At 40.9% G+C, this 26,373-nt stretch overlaps 1 protein-coding gene across 3 annotated transcripts in view; it reads left to right on the top strand.

The window, feature by feature from the left end:
- The window catches only part of INTS4 (integrator complex subunit 4), a 110,481-nt gene that overhangs the window by 78,444 nt on the left and 5,664 nt on the right, over nt 1–26,373 (top strand). The window contains exons 14-22 of one of the 3 annotated variants that reach the window (XM_040630902.1): nt 2,007–2,140; nt 5,095–5,252; nt 11,346–11,439; nt 14,235–14,315; nt 16,123–16,253; nt 18,882–18,911; nt 21,428–21,487; nt 22,988–23,147; nt 23,351–23,494. In XM_040630902.1, the coding sequence (XP_040486836.1) occupies nt 2,007–2,140; nt 5,095–5,252; nt 11,346–11,439; nt 14,235–14,315; nt 16,123–16,253; nt 18,882–18,911; nt 21,428–21,487; nt 22,988–23,147; nt 23,351–23,494 (992 nt within the window). The remainder of the gene's footprint in view (nt 1–2,006; nt 2,141–5,094; nt 5,253–11,345; nt 11,440–14,234; nt 14,316–16,122; nt 16,254–18,881; nt 18,912–21,427; nt 21,488–22,987; nt 23,148–23,350; nt 23,495–26,373) is intronic. The other 2 variants (XM_040630903.1, XM_008707380.2) reach the window with 2 other exon arrangements.

Here is a 26,373-nt window from a genome sequence, read left to right as displayed (position 1 = left end):
CTCCCCCTCCCCTCCTTTCATCCCTCCCTCCCTCCCTTCCTTCCTTCCTCCCTCTCTCATTCTTTTTTTAAAGGTTTATTTGAGAGAGAGAGAGTGCGTGTGTGAGCAAGCAGGGGGAGGGGCAGAGGGGAAGAATCTCAAGTGGACTCCGGGCTGAGCCTGGAGCCTCACATGGGGCTCGATCTCATGACCCTGAGATCGTGACCTGAGCCAAAACCAAGAGGCGGGCGCTTAACTGACTGAGCCACCAAGGGGGCCCCAGCTTATGAACTTTCTTAATCTGCAGCCGGAAGAGGGGACAGGTTGAGCTAGGCTGCAGGATTAGTTTGCCTCTGATACAAGTTCAGTGGGTTTGTGATAGCCGTGGGCAGCATGCCATGCAGTTGGATCGTTTTCCAGTAATGGGAATACGTTTACATCAGTGCATCCGCACTCTCCTATGTTTCTCTTTGCTCTATAGAAGATTCTTGGTGTGGTTTAGGGGATATTTATTGAGATGCAGAGATTAGCCAGATAACTGGCTGTCGTAGGATGACCATTGCATTCTCCATTCATTCTGTTTATTTTCACACTGTGTTTGGAGATACTTTTAACAATTTGTTTAATTGATGTACTAATCAATGCCTGACTTTGTGTTTACCTGTGAGAAGGGCATATCCCAGGCCTTACCTCTAAAGGTGCAGTACTATAGCTGTTTGAAGTTCAGCTGATCAGGGAGGGGCTTAGGGGCTAGATGTTATTACAGACCTCACAGGATGTATTGAAATCCTCAGAAATCTGAGGGCCCTTTTTAAATTAAAAAAACATTAAACACTTTTGGAAGCCTGTTATGTTAAGATACTTTACTGGACAGTTGGACGGCTGTGTTATTTAGGAAATATGTTTGGCTGTAAGTAAAAGAGATTGCCCTCAAATGTAGCTTAAACGAATTAAGATTTTTACTTTTCTTGAAGGTAAAAGAAATCTGGAGGTACTAGTCTGCTGCTGGTAGAGGAGCTCTGCATTATTCTTGGTGATCCAAGTTCCTTCTGTCTTCCTGTTTGGCTATTTTCACTTGTCCAGCATTGCTGCCGGAGGTCCAGTCATCAGGCCTAGGTTCTGGGCAGAAAGTTAGAGGATATTTGTAGTCAAATCAGTATTCTGTTAGCAAGGAAAAAGGGAAGAATGGATATTGGGTAGACAACTAGCAGGCTCTTCAATAGGGATACATACAGAAGATTGGAAACTATGTTTATCTTTTAATTTCTGATTTTCCTTCTGTTCTGAAATTAATATACAAGAAAGAAAGTCCAGAAAGTTGAAAGAAGAAACTTCATAATTAACGTCCAAAGTCCTACTAGTCACAGTAATTGACCATTAGTATTTCAGTGTATGTCCTTCTTTTTTAAGGCTTGGAGTTGGGATTTTGCTCTTGTTTTATTTTTTTAACGTAGTTTATCTCATCATCAAATACCTGATAATAGATAGTTGCTATCCTATCCTCTATATATGTTAGAACCTGCTTTTTCAGTCATGACACAATGCTGGTTATACAATATTATAAGTTCTTCATACATAGAATTTTTAACGATTGCATAATCATCCAGCGGTAGATGAAACACAAGGTGTATGGTCATTAGGTTGTTTCTGGTTATTTGCTATTATAAATGATTCTGTACTCTATAATTATTTACTTAGAATAAAATCTGAAATGTAGAATTACTCACCATTCAAAAGACTTTTATTGTCTAGTGCCAAATTATGATCCAAAGATACATGTGCCTGAATGTACTTTAGTCAGCCATGTACCGGAAGTTTCTGTGTGTTGCTACTTTCTGCAGGATAGGGGGTTATTTTAAAAAACCCTTTGATGAGTGGGGTAATGTATCTCTTTGTTCGAATTTGCATTTATTTGTTAGAAAATTGTCATTTAATAAGACTTTTGAGGGTGGGAATTGGGGGCACCAGATTCTGGCCAAGCTCAACCTTTTAAACTTCCAGGTTTACTTAACCCGCTCATCCCTCAGACATTGCAGTTTTGGTTCTTATTTTTAATGCTGCTAAAACCTGTCCAACAATGCCAGCACTGTTCTCAGATCATACCTTCAGGCACTATGCCTACCTCCGAGACAGTCTTTCTCATCTTGTTCCTGCCTTAAGGGTATGTTGAAAACAACTTTTGTCATTATTTTTGGTATTTTGATTTTGGGTCCTTTGTGGTTGTTAAATAGCAGGAAGCAGACTATATTTTCTCTGAAAACACATTCATTCATTCTCTTTCTCTCTCGGGCACTCTCCCACTGTTTTATACTTTTGTTTCTGTATTCGTTACTTTTTAAGAAGATTTGTATTGCTAAGTGAAATAAGTCAAGCAGAGAAAGACAATTATCATATGGTTTCTCTCATCTATGGAACATAAGAACTAGGATGATCGGTAGGGGAANCTCTGAGAAACAAACTGAGGGCTTCAGAGGGGAATGGGATAGACTGGTGATGGGTAGTAAGGAGGGCACGTATTGCATGGTGCACTGGGTGTTATACGCAACTAATGAAACATCGAACTTTACATCAGAAACCAGGGATGTACTGTATGGTGACTAATATAATATAATACAAAAACATAAAAAAATAAATAAAATCTTTTTAAAAATTAATTAATTAATTAATTTTAAAAAAAGAAGAGGATTCGTATTCTGACTGTCCCTGAGTTACTGATTATGTTATGTTAGGGAAGAATAAGGAATCTGGAACAATATATTCTAGACCAAGGGATTAGATTGTGCAACATTTTAACAATTACATAAAGCCATGATTCTCAACAAGTTTTTTTTTTTAATAATAAAACCTTTGTTACTTTTAAAACCTTATAGATACAGAAAGAAAACTTTGTAGTGGACCATGAGAATAATGGCAAACACTGAGTGGTAACTGTGTGCGGGCACTTTTCTAAGCTCTTCATTTGTGTTAACTCATCCCTGTTTAGGTGACTCTAAATGACTGCATTTAGAGTAATATATGTACATGGTTAGAAAATCTAAACATAGAGGAGAACATAGGCAGCAACCTCTACGACATCGGCCACAGCAGCCTTTTTCATGACACATCTCCAAAGGCAAGAGAAACAAAAGATAAAATGAACTTGTGGGACTTCAGCAAGGTAAAAAGCTTCTGCACAGCCAAGGAAACAGTCAAAAAAAAACTAAGAGGCAGCCCACGGAATGGGAGAATATATTTGCAAATGACACTACAGATAAAAGACTGGTATCCAAGATCTACAAAGAACTTCTCAAACAACTTGAAATGGGACACAGGGACGTAATAGTCACTGAGACCTTCATATGCCAAGCATTGAGTTAGGTACTTGTGGACATTATCTTGCTTAATTCTCGTAATTACTCAGGGGAGCAAGTTCAGAACTCCTCTATGGAATTTCCATGAAATACAAGCATACCTCATTTTATTGTCCTTCACTTTTTGTGTTTTGCAGATACTGCATTTTTTTTTTACAAATTGAAAGCCTGTGGCAACCCTACATCAAGTAAATCTATTGGAGCCATTTTTTCAACAGCATTTGCTTACTTTGTGTCACCGTGTCACATTTTGGCAATTCTCACAATATTTCAAAATTTTTCACCATTATTATTATATTTGTCATGGCGATCTGTGATCGGGGACCTTTGAGATTACTACCATGATTGTTCTGGGGAGCCATGAACCGGTCCCACATGGGAAAGCGAACTTAACAGATATTGTGTCTGTTCTGACTGCTCCACTGACCAGCCATTCCACTGTCTCTCTCCCTCTCTGTGGGCCTATTTCCTGAGACACAACAATATTGAAAATAGGCCAATTAATAACCCTACAATGGCCTCTAAGTGTTCAAGTAAAAGGAAGAGTCTCACGTCACTCACTTTAAATCAACAGCTAGAAATGATTAAGCATAGCGTAGAAGACATGTTGAAAGCTGAGAGAGGCTGAAGGCTAGGCCTCTTGGGCCAGTTAGTCAAGTTGCAAATGCAAAAGAAAAGTTCTTGAAGGAAATTAAAAGTGCTGCTCCAGTGAACACATGAATGATAAGAAAGCAAAACAGCTTTATGGCTGATATGAAAAAAGTTCTAGTGGTCTAGATAAAGCAAACCGGCACAACATTCCCTTCAACCAAAGCCTAATCCAGAGCAAGGCCTTAACTCTCTGCAATTCTGTGAAGGCTGAGAGAGGTGAGGAAGCTGAAGAAGAAAAGTTGGAAGCTTATTTCAAGCAGGGAAAGACAATTATATGGTTTCTCTCATCTATGCAACATAAGAACTAGGAAGATCGGTAGGAGAAGAAAGGGATAAAGAAAGGGCGGGTAATCAGAAGGGGGAATGAAGCATGAGAGGCTGTGGACTCTGAGAAACAAACAGGGCTTCAGAGGGGAGGGGGTGGGGGAATGGGATAGACTGGTGATGGGTAGTAGGAGGGCACGTGTTGCAGGGTGCACTGGGTGTTATACGCAACTAATGAATCATCGAACTTTACATCAAAAACCAGGGATGTACTGTACGGTGACTAACAATATAATAAAAAACATTAAAAAAATAAAAATAAAAAAAATTAAACTGTCTATAAGCTACAAAATTTAAAGTGAAATCCACTTTGTTCTCATCCATCCCTTTCTTGAAAGGTAAACACTTTTCGCAGTAAGAGCAAGAATTATCATTATCATCCTATAAAATGTTTTTATAGCATGCTGTGTAAATTTATTTGGGAACAAGCCATCATTTCCCTGTGAAGTGAAAGATCAAATAAAGTTTAAAAATAAATGTGACAACAGATTGATTTTTAGTCCCATATCTGTGGTTAGCTCATTTACTTTAGTTAGCAATAGAACATAATATTACTCCATTCTCTTTTCTTTTTCTCTTTGCAGCTTGTGTAGACCATATTCATTCTCTCTCCCTCTTTCCATTTCTCCCACTGAAGCTAGAGAATGAGAGGAAGGTTATTTACAGAATCACTTCACCTGTTTTCCCTTTCCTGTGTTTGACTCACTTTTTTTCCCCCCTGATTTCTTCGTGTTACCAGAAGCTGAGCCACAGAATTTGATGGTGTTATAACTCTACTATGTTTGCTTAGTTACCAGGTAGAAAACTAGTGTCATCGGCCGTTTCCCCCAGCATCACACCTCATGAGGACCCTTCCCATCAGTTCCTGCAGCAGAGCCTTGAAAGGGTGTACAGTCTTCAGCACCTGGACCCTCAGGGAACACAGGAGCTGCTGGAGCTCACCATCAGGTGAGGTGACCGTCGGCGACAGGCTAGTTTTTCTGAGTCTGTTGGCCTACACTCACACATAGTTTTATGACCTGTTTATATTTGTGTTAGATTGGAGTTTGAGCGTATTACGAAGAAAAGCTCTTTGTGTTCATGACCAGATCGATGATGAGTGCAAAACTGAAGAGTTACAAAGAAGCTGTTTTTAATTTTTATTTCCTTGTGTATTAGTTAGCATGGGTGACAGAAAATATAAAGTAACAGTGGTTATATGGGAGGAAACGTTAATTCTTTCTTGCAGGGAGGGCAGAGCTGAGATGGTTGTCGGAGCCCTATGCGCATTCTTTCTCCATCTTCTGCATCAAGTGGTCTCTGCCTAAATATTCAAACTCTAACTATCCCCTCTGTTTTCTAGGCTGCAGGAAAAAGGAAGGAACAGGAGAAGGGCATCATTTCTTATCCCGACCACCTTTTAAAGACACTTCCCCAAAAATTGCATGTGCTAATTTTACTTGCATCCCATTGACTATAACTTAAGTCACATGGCAATATCTAGCTTCTAGGAGCTAGGAAATGCTGTCTTTATTCTGGGTGACCAGTGCTTAGTTAACATTTGGTGACTCTGATACTCAGGAAGAAGGGGAAGATATTGGGGAACAACCAGCGGACTCTTCCAGACCTTATTAGGATGTCCTGAATGATATGAAACAAATTGAAATCCATTTGCCTTTAACAAAAGCAGCATCTGGGGCGCCTGGGTGGCACAGCGGTTAAGCGTCTGCCTTCGGCTCAGGGCACGTTATAGGATCGAGCCCCACATCAGGCTCCTCCGCTATGAGCCTGCTTCTTCCTCTCTCACTCCCCCTGCTCGTGTTCCCTCTCTCGCTGGCTGTCTCTATCTCTGTCGAATGAATAAATAATAAAACCTTAAAAAAAAAAAAACAAAAGCAGCATCTGTCTGCTTTTGGAGATAAGGTTTGTGGCAGAGTTGAGTAGCACCACAGACACTGTATGGCCTGCAGAGCCTAAAATATTTACTGTTGGAGCCTTTACAGAAAAAGTATGCTGACCCTGACGTGATGCCTCAGTCACATTTTTTTCTTCCGCTCCCTTAACAAAGCGATTAGGTTTAGAGGCCAGTGTCTGAAGTTGTTGGCCCCGAGCCCAGGAAAATAAGCTCCACTTTCTGACTCATCCCCACCTAAGTAAACATTTAGGTTTTGTTCTTGACAGTTTTTATCCTCTTGGCACTAAAGCAAGTACAAAATGCATAAAGGCAAGCCAATTTGGTCATGAGCTGCAGTGCTGGCTAGTAGTGGGTGTTCAGTAAACACCTGTTGGTCTGACTTGCCCACATGTTGTGGCGATAGTCCTGCTGGGCTCAGGCTGGTGAGACCACTGTTCTAGTGCTGTGTCAGTCCTGGGTACTGTTTCTAACTTGAGTGCATTCTGATGAGGGTGGCCAGGGTGGTGAAAGGTCCAGAAAGGAAAGCAGATGGTGGAGTAGTTATAGATGACCTGCTCTGTTTTACAAACGTTATTGCAGTTAGATGTTGTTACCATTTCACAGAGAAGAAATGACAATTTGGGGAGGTGAAGCAATTTGCTAAGAAGTAGCAAAACCAGGCTATGAATCTGGTTTAGTTTGACTCTGCATTTGAGGCTTTGTGACATGTTGCAGTGAAGGCGATTCCTGTTAGATCACGTGACCTCTGGGGTTCTGCAGAACTTACATTTTCGATAGTTGTGGAAAAGTGAAATGTTAGAGTTTCATTCAGAAGTTTCTCTGATTAGGACTCTGATCACTTACTCGTTGGTACTAGTTGAAGACAAACTTCACCCACCGTCACATTCAAGCCATCCCCTCTGTTGTAATCCAAGCAGTCATTTAATCTAACGGGATCTCACCTATAGAAAGTGTGCTTCAGTTAGGGCTCTGGGAGATGATTTGTTTGTTTCTAGAATTTGACATAACTGCTTTGTCTTCGCCATTGTACCTTGGGTACCATATAGGAGCTCAGTACATATTTGTTGAAAACTGTCGTTGTGATGGCTTAACCAGGAATGAAGACTTTTTAAGACTTTTATAGATGGCGTTTTCTTTTGACCATATCACAACTCCAGATATATGTAGATTGTGTGTTTGTAAGGCTCTGCTGTCCTTGATTGTAATAAGAGCTGCTATCTGTTCAGAGTGCTTACTGCATATCCACTTTTCTAAGTGCTTTGTGAATTGAATTTGGAAACAATCTTATGTAAAGTACCCCATTTTAAAAATGAGTGAGGGAGCTGGGATTCATGCGTTACATGGTTTTTGAGTATCCATCCTATGCTAGGCAGAAGGGGCACAACAGTAAACAAAACAGTCTTTGCTGCAAGGGATCTTACATTCTGGTTGGGGAAGTAGCTAGGTAAACAAGAAGTGTAATACCGTGCTTTCCGTGCTGCAGTATGGGAAGTTCAGGGTTCTCTAGGAAGATGGAAGGGGGCCTTAGATGGCTAAGCAGCTACCTGAAGAAGGAATAGAAGTTCATCAAGTGAAGAAGGGAGAAGGCTGTCCAGGACAGAGAATAGCAACAGGACTAGTCCAGGACTAGAACACAGGTCTAACTAGGCCTTGCACCTGGTCATAGTGCTCTGTTTCTGGTTAACACTTTGTATGACACAAAATGTCGAGTATAATGAGATTTAAAATCCAAAGGAATTGGTTCAATCCTTAATTTTTATCATTTCCTAGATACATGATCTTGGGCCTCAATTCCCTCCTCTGTAACTTGAGGGCACTATGTAGCTGGTCATAGGACTGTTGCGAAGATCATTACCATGACACGTGGAAAGTATTTTGAGAATAGCAGTTGCATAGATAATGGTCATTTATGAAATTTTGTTTTAAAATTTAAATTGTAAAAAAATAAAATAAAATTTAAATTGTCGCTCATTTGACAGAGTAGACATGCTCTTGATATTTTGTAGGTAAATCCCGTCCAAACTTTATAAATGCTTATTGCCATCATGTGGACGAAGGATCGCTAAAGAGTGTGTTCCTGGGAGGGGCACTTTTGCCCTCCCAAATCACATTTGTAGAAATGTGGCTTACTGTGCATCTGGTTTTAAATCCATTTTGGTGTCATCTGTATCTGATGTAGTTCATAAATAATGCAAAGAGTTTAATACCAAATAAATAAATGAAATATAATATGATACAATTTTTTTAAAAAAGACTTTTGGAGTTCAGACAGACCTGAATTCCAGGCCTGTTTGCCACTTATTAATCCTGTGACCTTGGACAGACCACTTAAACTCTGATCTTCCCTTTCGTTCTCAGTGAAATAGAATTAATTGCAGTTCACACTGTCAGGATTACACGGGCGCCAGTAAGGAAACACCTAGCACACCTAGTATAGTGCACACAAAAGGTGGTCTCTGTACCTTTCTCATTAAAGAGCTCATAGTTTCCTGAGGGGCGTTTAAACTTAGGCTTCCTGAGGATTGTGGGCATGAAGAGGAACAGAGAGGAAACAGGATAACCGCATTTTGTCCAGGACTAGCAAGTTTCTTTTTCTGCTCGTACAGTAGTCTGGATATGCTGTGGCTGGTTGGCTTGCATCTTGTTCTTTGCCATTGAGAACAACTGCTTCGGTGCAGGGGCTGCAGAATAGCCTAACACCCGGCGCTGCCAGCTGCCGTGTAGTCTGCTGGTCAGTGTTGTCTGTCATTGACACAGAAGCAGAATCTTCCTGGAGAGGAAGTGGTTCAGAAATAGAGTGATTCGGGGCTGTCTTTGCAAGAGAGACATCAGAGATGTGAAAGAGAGAGACCAGCTGGCCACCTGTGTAGCATGGCACAGGTGTGGTTAGCTAGTAAGGGTCTCGCCTTTGATTGTGCTGGATTCCAACACATGAATAGGCTCTCCGGGAACCTCTCAAGCCACCAAAACTCACAGGAGATGAGATATAAGCCGCAGGCCCCAGTTTCTTCAGTTACTTTGGGAGTAATTCGTTCTGTGTCCCTTTCTAGGGCATCTCCTTCCTGATACCAAGGTCCGAAGGACGCAGCATTAGCTATTAGAAAGTTGCATGAGACTAGAGGGAGGGGCTTCGTCTGATGGACAGTTTTGTAGAGGCTATTGTGAAACTTTGTTACGCCAGCCCTGCAGCTCCGCTTCTCTTGTGACCGAAATCATCAGGTTTTCCACAGCTGTCATTTTTATATGAAATTTTGATGTTGCCATTAAAAAACAAGATAGCTTTCCATGAATGCTTTCTGACATGGATTATTAGGTCTCACTCACACACACACACACACACACACACACACACACACCTCTCCCCAAAAAAGAAGAAAGAAAAACAATGTTTTTTTGTAGATATGTCGTGTATCTCCAGAAGAAAGAAAGAAAAGAAACTGGTAATGGTGGTTGCCTCTGGGAAGGGTGTACTAGTTAGCGGCACCCTGGGATAGGAAGGTGAACTAATTAAATTGCGCATCCTGTAGTATCTTTTGAATTCTGTACCTTATTGGTTTAATTCTATAGCTAGGTATGTATTATCTACTCAAAAAATTTTTTTAAATCAGTAATTCCCGTCCCAACACAACTATTTGATCTATGTGCCACTTTCTATTTTCTTGCCTCCAGGCGGCTGGGTTTTATATTTTTGCAATCACTTTGTCGATACCAGTATCCAGCTAGGATGCTTTGGGCTTCAGGTATCTGGAAACCCCATCTCAAACTAGCTTACAACGGCTTTTTATTTTCTCATATGAATAGAAATTGGAGGCAGTTCTAAGTATGGTATGGTCAGGTAGTTCATTTATATCATTAAGGACCCAGTTCTCTGTCTCTTTGGACTTTTTCTTGTCCTCAGCATTTGCTTTATCCCAAGGCTTTTTTTCTTTTAGAGTTACAGTATGACTTCCAGTGACAATCAGGACCGTAAATGCTCTTGTTCAGTCTAGGGCGTGATAGAGATGGAGACAGACCACTACCAGACCTGCTGCAAGCATGGAATATAAGTCCTTCAGTTAGGACTGAGAAGGCCAGCTTAGGTCACATAACCAGGGAGATGACATATACTAATTGGCTTAGTTCTGTGAGACTCTACCTGGGAATGGGTTTGAGGATACCTTACCTTGAACAAAATCGGGATTCAGTTAGTGAGGAAGACGTAAAGAATGGCTCACTGGGTAGGGAGCCAACAAAGCCTACTACAATATCTTAAATTTTTTTCCTGATGATACAAAAAAATACTCATCTGTTATATAAAATACTTGGAAAATAAAGCACAGTTGGGAGAAGGCACTAAAAAGCACCCTCATACCTCTATCCAGAAAACCACATTGCTGTGTTTTTCTCCTACATACACTTTCTATGTAGTTAAGGTCATATACCTTATTATTGGAATAATAATATTAGTAGAATATTGTGGGGCATAAAGCATTTAGTTTCTTTTGGATATTTCTCTTAGAATTACTTCTCAGCGTAAAGCTACTGATCAAAATATTTGACCATATGTATGATTTTTATAACAGTACAGTTTTACTTTGCAAAAGAATTGTATCAGGTGAAACTGCTATCAAAGCCTGAGTGAACCAGTTTCATCATAACCACTCCAGCATCGGGTGTCGTCATTTAAAAATTTATGACCAATTTACTAGGTATAAAATGGCAAAATGCTTTTTTTTTTTAAAGAAAGATTTTATGGGGCGCCTGGGTGGCTCAGCCATTAAGCGTCTGCCTTCAGCTCAGGTCATGATCGCAGGGTCCTGGGATCGAGCCCCACATCGGCGGGAAGCCTGCTTCTCCCTTTCACACTCCTCTTGCTTGTGTTCCCTCTCTCACTGTCTCTGTCTGTCAAATAAAATTTAAAAAAAATAAAGAAAGATTTTATGTATTTATTTGAGATTGAGAGGGAGAGAGAGAGAGAGCGCGCAAGCAGGGGGAGGGACGTGGGGCTTGATCCCAGGACCTTGGGATCATGACCGGAGTTGAAGGCAGATGTTTAACCTACTGAGCCACACAGGTGCCCCTTAAAATGGCAAATGCTTTTGATGTGATCTTTATATGGCTGTCATTATCCCTGTCCATTGTTGGACTTGGGGTTTTCTTTACTGCAGGGATCTGCAAAGACTTGGAGAACTTCAGTCTGAACTGGCAGGAGTTGCTGACTTCTCTGCTACCTATCTTCGGTGTCAGCTGCTTCTCATCAAGGTTGGTTTGGATCCGTTATGTTTGTGATTGTGATTCTTAAGTGCGTAAAGTGCAACGAAAGCACTGTAATGGGTTCCTCAGTTCTTGAGGTCATGAGTGGAAAAATGTAGTCTTATACAGCAGCTTAGCAGTGAAGAAATTATGTACTCTGCAGTGTAATTATATTAGTCTCTAATTAAAGAATTGTGAGGGGCGCCTGGGTGGCACAGTCCTTAAGTGTCTGCCTTCGGCTCAGGGCGTGATCCCAGCGTTCTGGGCTCGAGCCCCACATCAGGCTCCTCTGCTGGGAGCCTGCTTCTTCCTCTCCCACTCCCCCTGCTTGTGTTCCCTCTCTCGCTGGCTGTCTCTCTCTGCCAGATAAATAAATGGAGTCTTTAAAAAAAAAAAAAAAAGTTAACTCGTGGGAATTTAAATTTTTTTAACTTGGGAGAATTCTTTAATCATTGTATAATTAGAGCAGATTGGATAATCATTTTCATTGGAATCCTAAGGATTTTTCATTGTTTTTATAATTTGGTTAGCATAGAACTTTTTTACTATTTTCTTAAAATGTCAATTTTACTTTGCCCAAGTCTTACTAGGCAGAGTTTGATTTCACTGCCCTTCAAATGGCCACCTTGCTGACCTTTCGTATTAGGTAGTCAAATTATATAGACACACACACACATATACAAACAAAATTGGTAGCCAAGAAGCTGTTTCAGCTTGCTGAGTTTAAAATGTGCTGGATTAGTTCAATAGCTTTCAGCTTCTGCAGCAGAGTTCTGCTCTAAATTTAGGCTTAGGATTTAGGAGACCCCTTCTTACTTGGTAAGTCTTTATCCTGGCTTTAGTTCCAAGTGTTGTTAGTGATTATGATATTTGACCAAAGTCAGAATAAATGGAGTTGTTAGAAATTATTTCTCACTGTAAGATGTGTGAGCTTAGGGTTTTGCAGGTATGTGTATATACATGGAAGGGGGTGTGTACACTAAAATGGTTGGGATTTAAACAGCTCTTGTTTGGCTAGGTAGATTCTTTCAAATATATACACCTGTTTAACCACCACCACCACAGTCAAGATATAGAACATTTTCATTACCCCAAAAAGCTCCTCCATGCCCCTTTGCAGAGTTTGGGCTTTCCAAGCTTCTATGAAACAGGGCTGATAATAATTCTACTTAGGTAAGGGTTGGTAACAAGCAAGGTGTATAAGAGCCCTTTGCCTAGTGTCTGATACGTAGTGAGTGCCATGTCAGTGTTGGTGTTCTTTCTTTCTTTCTTTTCTTTCTTTTCTTTTTTCTTTCTTTCTTTTCTTTTTTCTTTCTTTCTTTCTTTCTTTCATTCATTCATTCATTCATTCATTCATTTATTTTTTTGACGGGGCAGGGGAGCACAAGCAGGGGGAGTGGCAGGCAGAGGGAGAGGGAGAAGCAGGCTCCCTGATGAGTAGGGAGCCCGATGTGGGGCTCAATCCCAGGACCCTGAGATCATGACCTGAGCCGAAAGCAGATGCTTCATCAACTGAGCCACCCACGTGCTCCCACTGTAATGTTATGTACCAAAAAAAAAACAAACCATACACAATTCTGCTTTTAGACTACAACTGTATAGAAAGCATATATATGAGAAATGATTGGAAGTGAGTTTTCAAGAACAATAACTCTGTTAAGGGTAGTATGATTTGGATGCTTTAAAAATTTCTGTATCTATAGTTCAGACCTGCTGTTGTCTAACTGGATAGTCACCAGGCACATGCGACTATTGAGTACTTGAAATGTTAGTTCAAACTGAGATGTGCTGTAAATGCAAAATACACACTGATTTCTGAGACTTAGTATGAAAAAACAATGAAAACTATTAACTTTTAGAATACCGATTTTATAGAGAAATTGTACCTTAAATATACTGGGTTTAAGTGAACTATATTGTCAAAATTAATTTCACCTGTTTCTTTTTACTTTTAAAAATGTGGCTACTAGTGTCTGTCATTAAGAAGGACTGTGAAAATAAGGGACTACAGCAGAGGTTTAGAAGAGAGATTTGAGGGGCGCCTGAGAGATTTAAGTGTCTGCCTTCGGCTCATGGCGTGATCCTGGCGTTCTGGGATCGAGCCCCGCATCAGGCTCCTCCACTGGGAGCCTGCTTCTTCCTCTCCCACTCCCCCTGCTTGTGTTCCCTCTCTCGCTGGCTGTCTCTCTCTCTGTCGAATGGATAAATAAACTCTTAAAAAAAAAGAAAAAAAAGAAGAGAGATTTGAGATGGGGCCATATGGGTGAGAGGAGAGAGACGGAAGGTCAAATTGTGGCTCCTTGTGATACTTTTGATGACAGATTGAGGGAGAGGGAGGAATCTAGGAAAGCTGCTTGATTTCTGGTGTGGGTATGTCAGTAAGGTGATGGGGATCTTCAAAGGATAGTGAACCTGGGGCAAAATAAAAGAACCATAGTCAAGGAAGAAGGGTCTGGGCAGCCAGAGTAGTCTAGTGGCTCTGCGAACAAGAAGGGCTGAGAGCCATGGAAGCTGGCTTGCTTGCACATTTTGGTGAGATCTGCATGGATCCTGCCCTCTGCTTGCAAGCACTGGTCTGATCTGGATGTAGGACCTTTCGGCCAGGAATTGGATTGAATGGGGAGGAGTTCAACCCTTTGGTTTCCTCTTTCTTTGTAATAGGCAGGGCTTACTAGCTTAAAAGAGTAAGGTTGAGAGGAAGTCCTGATCCAGGATTTCCAAAGCAAAACAAACACAGACGCTTCAAATGATATGCCAGTCTTGGTGACCTCTGTGTTCTGTTCTCTCCGGATTTGTCTGTGTAGGCCTTGCAAGAAAAGCTGTGGAATGTGGCTGCCCCTTTGTATTTGAAGCAGAGTGATTTGGCTTCTGCAGCAGCAAAACAGGTAAGCATATTGGGACTGGCTTTCACATAGATCTCTGTCAGGAATTGTCTCATCTGAGTTGGAGCCAGAGGCTTTCACATGACTCACGCCTCTGCTGTGCCTTCCTCAGTTCCAGCCTGTGACAGATGTTAGTGTCACGAGAAGCAGCATAATTAGGGGACACAGCACTGGCTTTGGAGTCAGGGGACCTGGATTCTAGTCACAGGTTGGCCTCTAATTTGTTGGGTGATGCTGAGGTTGCTTAACTTCCCTGGATTTTTCCTTCTCTGCAAAATATGGCAGTTTAACGGGATGATTTCTAAGATGCTTTAGTGTTCTAAAGTATTACCAGTTTGTATTTCATATATACTAAAATACAGTAAATACTGTCATGAATCTTTCATCTGAAAATGTAGCTGAACTCATTTTGAAGTTGTTTATATTTTTAGGTTGTACCATTTCTTGAATGTTAAAAGGTCCTTATATACTCCTCGGTTCATTAAGTAGCATTTAATTATATTTGCCTGGAGTTTATCTGTTTCTAGCTTTGAGCACTTTCCCTTCATTCTTAGGTTTTGGGATTTGGTGAACTCTTCTGGATCCTGTCTTCCAGATAGTGAGTCTGCATATGACCCAGTGATTATGACCCAGTAGCAAGCTAATAATTGTTATATTAGAGTTCAGTAAATGATTTCAAGTCTATTTTAATTAACACTTACAGTAATCCCATTAGGTAAGAAAACATATGAAGTCCATTTTATAGATGAAGTAGTTGAGGCTCAGCAAGGTTGAATTTATAGAGCTATAGGTAGTAGATTAGGGAATGGAGCCCATATCCTCTGGTACCCACTGAGTTTTCTTCCCACTACTCTCCTTGATCTCTTCTCTGATCTCGACTTCCTCTCAGACCTGCTGTGTGGCTTATTGGAGGGGAGTAGAACCTAATGATTAGAGCCCCAGAATGGGAGGGATGGGACCAGGAAACAGTAGTCTGGAAGACGGAGGGGAAAGGAATTACCATTGCTGTTTGCTGGATACTGTGCTAAGTGCTTTCCATGCTCCATTTTATCCTTTAAGTTTTATGATTTCGGGCCTACTTCTTCCCTATTTACAGATAGGGAAACTGAGGCAAACTGTGTAATTAGTTAACTTGTCTTTCTGGCAATTGTGGGAGAGCCTGAAGTCCTATCTTTGACCCCAAAGCCCTCAAAGGAAGGGAAGCACAGAATGGGGAGAGAAGTGTCATTTGGAGGGGAGTAGCTGATTTGGATAGAATACAGCCAAGAGCTTAATGCACTGGGCTTGAGCTGAGGCCATAGACATTGTTTTCTGCACTTGTTCTCCTCCCCAAATTCCCATCAACAGACCAGGCCCTTAAAACAGTCTATCTGGATGATTAACACATGGTTAATGGTTCCTGATGCTAAATTCTTGAGGACTTTTCCTAGGGTTGGGTTTCCATACACAGTGTTTATTCATTTGGTTTAGGGCAATAAGCAGTTCTTTATGATTTTATCAGTGATTAAACTATTCATATCTTCACATCATCAACTAAGATGACTTTATTACTGGATGAGAGTCTTTTTTTTTTAACTGACAAAATCAACTTACTCTCTTTTCATAAGACATACTATATTAATTTCTCTCAAAACATACTAATTTCTCTCAAATTATCCTAATTTCTCTCACCATAGACACTTAAATAATCTCTTTTCAGCATTAAAGCATAGGCATTAAAAACCTCAGTTCAGAATTTCACCCAGAATTCTGTGCTGCTCTCAAGACCATTATGATATTTTTACTGATCGTTTATTACCTTTCCTTATAGATCATGGAAGAGACCTACAAAATGGAGTTCATGTACAGCGGTGTGGAGAATAAACAGGTGGTGATTATACATCACATGAGGCTGCAGGCCAAAGCCTTGCAACTTATAGTAACAGCACGGACTACTCGAGGGTAAGATGTGTGGCTGGCCAGGAGGGGTGGCACAGTCCTTTCAGAGACTCCTCAGATGTACTCAGAGATCTCACCAAGGTTAATGGGAAGTGAAAAGATATTTAGGAAAAATTTGCTAAAGGGTATGCAAACTCTTCATTTTTTTCACATATTCCAGGTTCTATCTTTGGGTCAAACTGGATCTCTGGAAAACCCCTCCAGTGGCTCTCCGTTGCCTACAGCACAACATAGGTTAACAGGCAACAAAGACATTCTTTATGGTCCTTGATAGATTTCTTTAAGAATTTAGTGCCAGGAACTATATTTTCTTTTCTGAAGGGACTTGTAAGCTCTCCCAGGCAGTAAAGACAAAAGAAAGTAATGTCCTGTGCAGTGTGACCTCTCCACTTACTAGTTGTTTGATTATGGATGGTATTTTTTTAGACTCTCTGTGCTTTATTTCCCTGTCTGTAAAACAAGGATGATGACAGCATTTGTCTCATGGGGTTTTCATGAAGAATAAATGGGATGATACATGTAGAAGCACTTAGTATGGTCCATGGTACATAGTAAGAGCTCACTATTAGACTTTCTAATAGAATTGCCGTATTTAGTTGATTCTAAAATGCACATTTTAAATTTTAACCTCCATGAAATTAGATATTTTGATGGTGTGCCATACTTTAATTGAAAGCGGGTTTTTTGGTTTCTTCGTGTTTCATAAAATAAAGGTGCATCTTAAGAATGATGGCGTCATAGATTTGAGACAGTGTAGTAGCTCGTTCCCAGGTGGAAGACACATCAGATGCTCAGTGTAGCGGTTGTGTCGGTCTAAAAGAGGCACGGAGGAATATGAGTGTTTAAGTAAGCGCTGAAAAATACCAGGTCAGAAAGAACATTCTCCGTGTTATTTTATTTCTTCACTTACCTTGATAGTGACCTGATAAAATCAGGTAGTGATTTAATCTTAGAGATAGCCATCATTTGCTTAACAAATGTTTAATCCCTACTGTTTGCCAGTCACAGCTGAGCAGGCAGGTGCTTGTGTTGGCATTTACACTTTTTTTTTTTTTTTTTAAAGATTTTATTTATTTATTTGAGACAGAGAGAGAGAGAGAGGACACAACCCGGGAGGGGAGGGTCGGGTCAGGAGAGGGAGAAGCAGGCTCCCCGCTGAGCAGGGAGCCCGATGTGGGGCTGGATCCCAGGACCCTGGAATCATGACCTGAGCTGAAGGCAGACACTTAGCCAACTGAGGCATCCAGGCGTCCCTTGCATCTATGCTTTATTTAAAAAAAAAAATATATATATATATATATATATACACACACACAAATACATACACACACATATGTATATATATATACTTATATGTATTCTTTCAGTTTATGTATGACTATTGTAAAAAAATTTAAATATTGCAGATTAAGTAAAGGTTTCCTGACAATCTACCCCTTCTGAAACAACTGTCAATAGACTCTTCCCAAGGCAGATAAATATATAGAGATTATAAATGTGTGTATTAATATAAATGGAATCATAATATACTTTGTGTTCTGCCTCCTTTTCGTTTCATCCAGTGATATTCCATTTTTCCATGTCATTAGACAAAGACAAATATATTTGTTCTTCACTCATGCTGTGGTATTTTATACTTTGCCTTTGTGTGCATNCCTGCTTTTTTTTTTCTCCCTTGACTTTGCTAGATTGGTTGTTTTCTTTGTTTCTTGTTTTTTCCAAGGGTTTGAAAGTTCTAACCCTACATCTAACCTTTGCAGGTGAGAGGCAGTAGAACCTAGCAGTTACGAAGGCTGTGGTTCCTTGTTGCTTAGACTGAGATCTTGAGTCCCACCATTTGCAAACTTAGTGACCTTAGGCAAGTTACTTAAGACTTCTGTGCCTCAGTTTGTTCCCCATGAGTTAACTGGGATAATAATAGTATTTGCTTCACCCTCACAGGGTTATTGTAAGAATTATCAAATTATTAAACATAAAGCTCTTAAAATACTGCTGAGTCAATTCAGAGTAAACACTTGATAAATGTTAGCTCGCATTAGTTCATGTATAATTAGTATTTTTACTTATATTTTTAATAAACATATTCAGCTTAAATTTATCAGCTTAAAAAGATAAATAGATTTTATGATTTACCTCTATCAAGATCACCTCAGATCAAGACGAAAGTTTCAGGGTGTTTTATTTGATTTTTATTTGATTGTGTTATACTGTTAAATAATTTGGAATTTAGTTTCAGCTTATGTTTTTATACTGTGTCTCTTATTTAAAGAATCTGTTCTTAAAGTATGCATTAATCTTTTGTAAGTATTTTTTCAAAATTGGTTCTAAATTGATGCCCACTTTTTTTTTTTTTTTTGACATTCCTTGTTCTGATTCACTGTTTGACTGGACACATTCTAGCATTCTAGTAATTGTTTTTCTGAATAAGTATATAAGAGACCGTGCATGTCTGAAACTGCCTTTCTTTGGCTCTTACACATAATTGAAATTCTTTCAGAACTCTGTAAATATTGCTATGTTACTGTTTAGTGTTACAGTTAGGATGTCTGATGTCTGTCTGGTTCTCTTTCCTTTGTAGGGAGCTTATATGTCTTAGTTCAGAGCTGTAATTTTTTTTTTTTTTCGTTTTAGAATTCAGAAATTCTACCAGGATATGTGTAGGTATGTGTCTTTTTCAGTGTTTTTACTGACCTTCAGTGGGTCTCTGAAGTATGAACTCTCCTTTTAGCTCAGGGAATTTTTCCCTCCATTATTTCTTTAATCACTACTACTTCCATCCGCTCCAGTCTGTCATATTGGATATTGTGTCTTCTGGATCTGTGTTCCCTGTCTCTTATCTTTTTTCTCATAATCTCAGTTTCTTAGTTTTTCTACGCTATTTTGCGTAAATTCCTCAAGATGCTCTTTGAAGCTACTACTTCCATTTTCATCACTTTTCATTGTAGTATTCCTGTTGAGTTGATGTCATTATTACTGTTCATTTCCGAGTGTGCTTTCTTCTGTGTGCCCTTTTCATAGCAGTTTCTCTTGCTTTATTAGTGTAGTGTCCTTTCGGGTCTCCTCTTTAATCTCACTGACATTAGTTATTAGAATTTTTTCAAAGTTTTCTGTGCTTTCTTGCCTTGACTTTATCTCATTGAGGTCTGCTTGGTCTTTTATAGCCCTGATTATCTTTTTAACATCCAATAATTTCCTATTGTCTTTGCATACTTATAAACAAAAGTCACCTGTAAATCAGTGTTTGATTCCCCAGCGACTTCACTTTTCCCCTGCTTTCTTTCCTCACACCATGAAAAAAAGTGGACATTTTTAGTGGTAAAGGCCTACTTCACATAGCATGTAGGTGAGGCTTCCTGCTCTGTATTAGGGTTTAGAGAGGGTTCCCCAATCTGTATTTTACTGTTTGGAAACTCTCCAAGAGGACTCTTTCTAAGCAGACCCTAAATTGACACCGCTTGGCTGATACCTTCCTTTCACCACCTGCTTAGCTGGAGGCCTCCCATCCAGTCCTCTCACTCCCGGAGATCTTCAGTGGGTAAACCTCACTATCAAGTTTCATTTCCATTTCTGGTAGTTTATCAGAGTTAAGGAAGTTTCAAGTGCTACCTGCTTTTTAGGAAAGAATTCAAATGCATGTTGCTCGTAGAGTAAGTTTCCATTTGTCATTTCTCATTTACTTGTTCATTCAACAGATATTTATCGTAATAGCTGCTTGTGCCAGGAAATATATCATGTATCAAAATGATTAATATGAAATCCCTATTTTCATGGAGCTTACATTTTAGTAGAAAGACTAATCTAGGTTATTAAGAATCTTAACACCAGTGGGGCTCCTGGGTGGCTCAGTTGGTTAAGCAGCCGACTTTTGGTTTTGGCTCAGGTTATGATCTCATGGGTCATGGGATCTAGCCCTGCATTGGGCTCCATGCTCAGCGGGGAGCCTGCTTCAGGATTATCTCTCTCGGGGCGCCTGGGTGGCTCGGTTGGTTAAACGACTGCCGTCAGCTCAGGTCATGATCCTGGAGTCCCAGGATCCAGTCCTGCATCAGACTCCCAGCTCAGCAGGGAGTCTGCTTCTCCCTCTGGCCCTCTCCCGTCTCATGCTCTCTCTATCAAATAAATAAATAAAATCTTGAAGAAAAAAAAAAAGATTCTCTCACTGCCCCTCCCCCCACTTCCCTATTCATGCTCGCTCTCTCTCTCAAATAAATAAATCTTTCTTTTAAAAAAGAAAACACCATTTTCTTCCCTGTTTTTATATAAGGAAAGAGTATTTGTCTATTTTTCTTTACTGGCATTTTACTCATCTAGTGAATAATAGCGAAAATAAATGGAAAGTTTCATTCAGAAATTACAAGAAATAAAAAGACCCAAGTACTGAAGAAAGAACACAGTCCGTGTCTGTGGGCAAAGTAGTAACAAAACCTTTTCTCTTTCGGCATGAGAATCTGACTTGGTTAACTTTCTAGGTCTGTTCCCTAGAAACCTGATAGCATCAGCTATGTTACTAGGTAACACTGCCATAGTAAAAATGATCACTGAGAAAGTTGCATGTAGACCAGAAGGAACTATCAATGAACCGTGATTGCCTGATGCAGACACTGTAGCTTTGGGCTCCATTGAGTGCAGAGATTCCTACAACTAGGCATATCCCCTGTGGGGACCCTGGAAGGTGTCCCTATGGATTTGTTTCAAGAGGTGTTAGCCCCTGTGGAGCATGAGGCTTCTAAGCCAGGATAGGCTCCAAACTTACCTGATGTAGATGTCCCCTCCTTGCACCTGAGCTGTCCGTCCTGGGCAAGATCGGAGCTCCCAGACAGCTCTACGGAGTGCTGAGTGGAGAGCTGTGAGGACTCCCACAGAGGAGGAGCGTGGTGCCGCACTGCCCGCGAGCTGTGCTTCTGTCCCGTAGCCTCAGTCAGTCTGATGCCAGGCATGGCCTAGGATAGCCCTTGATTTTGACAAGTCACTGCAGTGTCTGAATCGGGTCTTGGGATCCTGGCAGATATTCCCCCCCCCGGGTCCGTTAGGAGTCTGCTCTTTCTCTTAGAGAGAATTTTGATAATGTACTACTCTCATTCTCCTTTCGTGTAGACTCAGGTTTCTAGGAATTTGGTCCTCATTCCTCAGTTGGAAGATGACATAAGCAAAATATGTGTGTTTGTTTTCTTCTACAGAGTTGACCCCTTATTTGGGATGTGTGAAAAGTTTTTACAGGAAGTGGACTTTTTTCAGAGGTAAGTATTTCATCACCTCCTAGCTTATTAAACCTTGGTTATGCGGAGAATAGCACGTACAGGACAACAAGAGCCATTACAAGCCAGAACCCTTGGTGTAACCCACACAGCCAACCTGTTTTCTGTGGCAGTGTGCCCTAATTGTGTATTTTCTTCAGTGGTATATAAACTTCTTTAAACTCTGCTAAACGTACAACGGTATAATGAAAACATCAGGAATCATTTGGATTCAGCATTCAGCTGGGCTGCAAGAAAGACAGGTACTACGTGGTAAAACATAAACTTTTTTGTTGAAAAATTTAACTTGTTTGTTCATCTCACCACTGTTCTTAAATTTCCATATTTTTCTATAATCTACAAAAAATTGTTCCATAATTCTATAAATAACTTTTATTCTGTAGTACAGCTATGTTTTCTCAGAATTTTGTATAGAGTAAATTGGTTAAAACAGATGCAGTAGGTGAGTGGGAGGCTTGGTGAAGAAGTGGTAGTTGAGTTAGTGACCAGACATGTGCTGTGCTGGCAATATAATAAATACGAGGAGGAAGGCATTTATAGGATTTTATAGTCTAACATTTACTAAGTCTGATATTTCGTTCTTCCATCCCCTCTCATCCTTGCCCCCATGAACTTCACCAGACCTGAAGCTTACATGACTCCACACTTGTCAGTCTTCATGTGGGTGATAGAGCTTCCGGTAGGGCTGAGTTGCAATACGACGTTTCACCAATAGGCCCTGCTCTCTGGCAAATGACACACTCCACTTGGCCCTTTAAGATCCTGGCTTCAAATCTCAACCAAGTTCATGCCTTACTTTTGGTTTTAGGTTCTTTAAGGTGGAGAGTCTGTTTTTGCACACTTGGGTTGAGGACACTTTTGGGAAGGTGATAGCTCTGGTATGCCGAAGTTCCTTACCTGTTGTTAGAATTGGACAGTCTTTCTTCATTGGGCCACTGTGTCCCTGTACTGATACCACCTCCTCAGTGAAATATTTTGTGACTGTCCCTTTCTACAGTGGAATCAGCACTGGGAATGAGTTACTTAACTTTTTAAAGCCTCAGTGCAACATCATTTTCTCTGAATCTCAGTGTTCTCAACAAATATAAGCCTCATTAAGATAGGCATTTTCTTCTCTTTTGCTGACTGTTATGTCCCTGGTGCCTGTGATAGTACTTGGCACCTGCTAAGTCTTAAAGATGTATTTGTTAATTAATGAATCTATAATATGAAAATAATAATTCCAACAATGCACAGGACTGCTGGGAGGACTAAAATAGATCACATGAAACACAGAGTATGCCTGGCACATACGGGTATTCAGTAAGCAAGGCTATTAGGACGATCATATCACCAGGGCATAATTATCTAGGTGCCTGGCTTCCTCAGTCAGGAACCATGAGCTCCTTCAGTTCATCACTTTTACCCCAGGGTTTGGCATATGTTTGGGGTTCAGCCTGTATAAATGAACGCCTAGTCAGTTGTTTCTGTTTGTTCCTCCAGGTGTTTTATTGCTGATTTGCCCCACCTACAGGACAGCTTTGTGGACAAACTTCTTGACCTTATGCCCCGACTCATGACATCCAAACCTGTAGAAGTGGTCAAAATTCTACAGACCATGCTGCGGCAGAGTACCTTCTTGCACCTCCCCCTTCCAGAGCAGGTCAGGCCACGTCTGTTCAGACAGTCGAAACTGTTCACCTCGGTGATCTTCTTTGACCAGTTGGGCACCTGGGCTAGGACTTTCCCCTCATTGGCTCCCACATGTCCCCCTGCTAATCAGGAGACAGAATGGGGCACAGATCGTGTTTTGTTGCCCAGGGATGACCTGGCCTTAGAATCATTGTGTTTTCTTCTTGCTTACAGATCCACAAAGCTTCAGCCACCATCATCGAGCCAGCCGGCGAGTCAGACAACCCTTTGCGGTTTACATCTGGGTTGGTTGTGGCCCTGGACGTCGATGCAACCCTGGAACATGTGCAGGATCCACAGAACACTGTGAAGGTCCAGGTCTGTCAGGTTTTGGTCCCCAGGGAGCTTCCATACTGACTGTAACTTCGGCAGCCCTGTGATTTCTACCTGAGGAACAGAAAGTGGGGGCGAGAAGAGATTAGTCTTGATGAGAAAGAGTCGGGGTGTGAATCCCATGTCTTCTGCTCATTGTGGTTTGGAGCAAAGTACTTTATTTATTTATTTATTTTTAAGGATTTTATTTATTTATTTATTTGACAGAGAGAGAGAGAGAGACAGCCAGCGAGAGAGGGAACACAAGCAGGGGGAGTAGGAGAGGAAGAAGCAGGCTCCCAGGGGAGCAGGGAGTCCGATGTGGGGCTCAATCCCAGGTCCCTGGGATCACGCCCTGAGCCAAAGGCAGACGCTTAACAACTGAGCCACCCAGGTGCCCCTGGAGCAAAGTACTTTAAACTCCAAAGCTCAGATTCTACAACTAACAAATAGGAACAATTGACGTTTTGAAAGGAGATGAAGCATATAAAGCCCCTGCTACCCGGTGAGGCTTTACTGAATGACAGGGCCTTTCTAGTTTTGTGACATGAGGTGAAGACTTGGTATTTTCAGGGCTACAAGCAAACTATAATAAACGAGTCCTTTTCGGGCTGTGGGTGTGTCAGCTTGGTGAGCAAAATTTAAGGGTTGAAAAACGCAAGCGCTAGGGAGTATTTTTTCCTAAGTTAGATATATTAGAGACACATGCCAAATGCAATAGAGGTGCTAATCAGTTTAGACAGTCTGCAGTTAAGCCCCCCAAAGAGTGCGCGCTCACTCATCCTTCCATCCATGTAGCAGTGCTTACTCTTGCACGCGTTAAGCGCTGGGAGTGCAAAGGTGTCAGAATTCCTGCCCTCAGGATGTGCAGTTTCAGTGAAAGACAAACGGACATGCAGTTATAAAACAGTAGTTCAGTCATCATTCAGACATGCACAGGATAAGAATACTGCAGCCTCTTACTAAATACCTGATTGCTCACATACTATAGGCCTAATTTTGGGAACCCGTCTGCAACACTGCCTTCTGAAATAAGACACAGCTGTTGAGATGGCTCTGACTAATTCTCAAGAATGAGACTGACTGGTTCAGTGAAATAATGGAGCTTTGTACTGACTCAGCTTCCAGAGTATGAAACTACTTGGAAGTTTCAGAGGCAGGCATGAAGGGGAGCACAGTATACCACCCCAGATATGTCTCCAAAGAGAGATATCCTATGCCTCCAAAGAGGCATATCCTTATGCCAAACATAAGGATTATTTGGGGATAATTATTTTTGAGAGGCTGAAAACACAGGAGAATCTCTGAAAACAGAGAAGTTGCCCTTTTGTGAGGTAAATTTACATTTATAAGGGAGATCACCGTTTGTAAAGGTGTCTGCCTCTGTACCAGGAAGAGAAGGAGCACTAAATCTCTAGAAACTCTGAACAGTGGGATAGGCACCAACTTAAATTTGCATAACAGGGGCACCTGGCTGGCTCCTTTGGTAGAGCATGCAACTTTTGATCTCAGGGTCCTGAGTTTAAGCCCCACTTTGGGTGTAGAGATTACTTTAAAAAAAAAAATTTTTTTTTTTTAAGTAACAATCTTAACCCTTGTTTATTGTTCTTCTTCATTGAGGCAAAACTGGCTCCCTCCCACCTCAATGCCTTTCTTTTGTCTTTAGTGGAAGATGGTATTTAAGGTGATGACTTGAGCTATTTCAGGGAGTTAATCAGTTTCCTGGGTATTTCCCATGTATACAGAATGTATACATGTTATTAAGCTTGTGTTTGTTATCTGTCTTTTATTATAGGAGCAGTCTTAGCCAAGAACTTAGAAGGGTAGAGGGAAAATTAATTTTCCTCCCCTACAGGTTTATTTCCAGTTTTTAGCTACCATAAAAAATTCTGTAATATACTTTAAAAAATACACATAGAGGGCACCTGGGTGGCTCAGTCGTTAAGCGTCTGTCTTTGGCTCAGGTCATGTTCACAGGGTCCTGGGATAGAGCCCCGCATCAGGCTCCCTGCTCAGCGGGAAGCCTGCTTTTCCCTCTCCCACTCCCCCTGCTGGTGTTCCCTCTCTCCCTGTGTCTCGCTCTGTCCAATAAATAAAAAAATATATAAAATAAAATAAAATACACATACACACAATGGAGGGAATTTAATTTGGAGAGTGTGGTTGAAGGCTGAGGAAAAGAAGGGCTTTGTGGAGACACCAGTGCGTGGGGAGGTCTAAAAGGATGAGTAAGAGCAAAGGATAAGGGCTAGAGGAGGTATTTAGGCAGAAGGGCTATGAATAAAGGTAGGGATGCAAGCACTAATGGTTAGTGCAGTCTGAGGACAGAGAGCCAGGAACAGGCAGGGAAAGGCTTCCTGGAAGAGGTAAGAATGAGTCAAGCCCTGAAGATTTGCCTATGGTGACAGTAGAGGGAAAAAAACCTCTGGCTTCCCAGCAGGAATTCCTTTTTTTTTTTTCCTTTAAGGAATTCTTTATTATAAATCATAAGACTTAAAAAGAACTAATTCTGAGTTGGCTGCGAAGTTGTGCTACAGTTTGGTTTTTTTCCACACTAGAGTTTATCTACCCTACCTGCACTTCAGAATTACTCAGAAAGCATTAAAAAGTAATGCTGTGCAGGCCTCAGCTTATACCGGTTAAATCAGAATCTTGAGGGTAGGGCCCGTGAGTATTGGTGGGTTTTTTTCTTTTTAAGAACTCTTCGGTGATTCTAATGTGCAGCTAAAGTTGAGAACTGTTTCACATTTATCCCTGAGAAAAAGTCCAGTGACCAACTGAGCAGAAATAAAATTGCAGGCAGATTATTTCAGGGTCACCTGCTAGACTTTACTGAAGAGTCTCTGAAGCCGCTCTACCACATGCATGGCCAGACTGTTCTGCCG

This window comes from Ursus maritimus, unplaced genomic scaffold (genome assembly GCF_017311325.1).
Source record: "Ursus maritimus isolate PB19 unplaced genomic scaffold, ASM1731132v1 scaffold_16, whole genome shotgun sequence".
In the NCBI taxonomy this organism is placed as follows: domain Eukaryota; kingdom Metazoa; phylum Chordata; class Mammalia; order Carnivora; family Ursidae; genus Ursus; species Ursus maritimus.
Note: the sequence above shows the minus strand (reverse complement) of the source record. Positions and strands in the feature narration are given on the sequence as shown.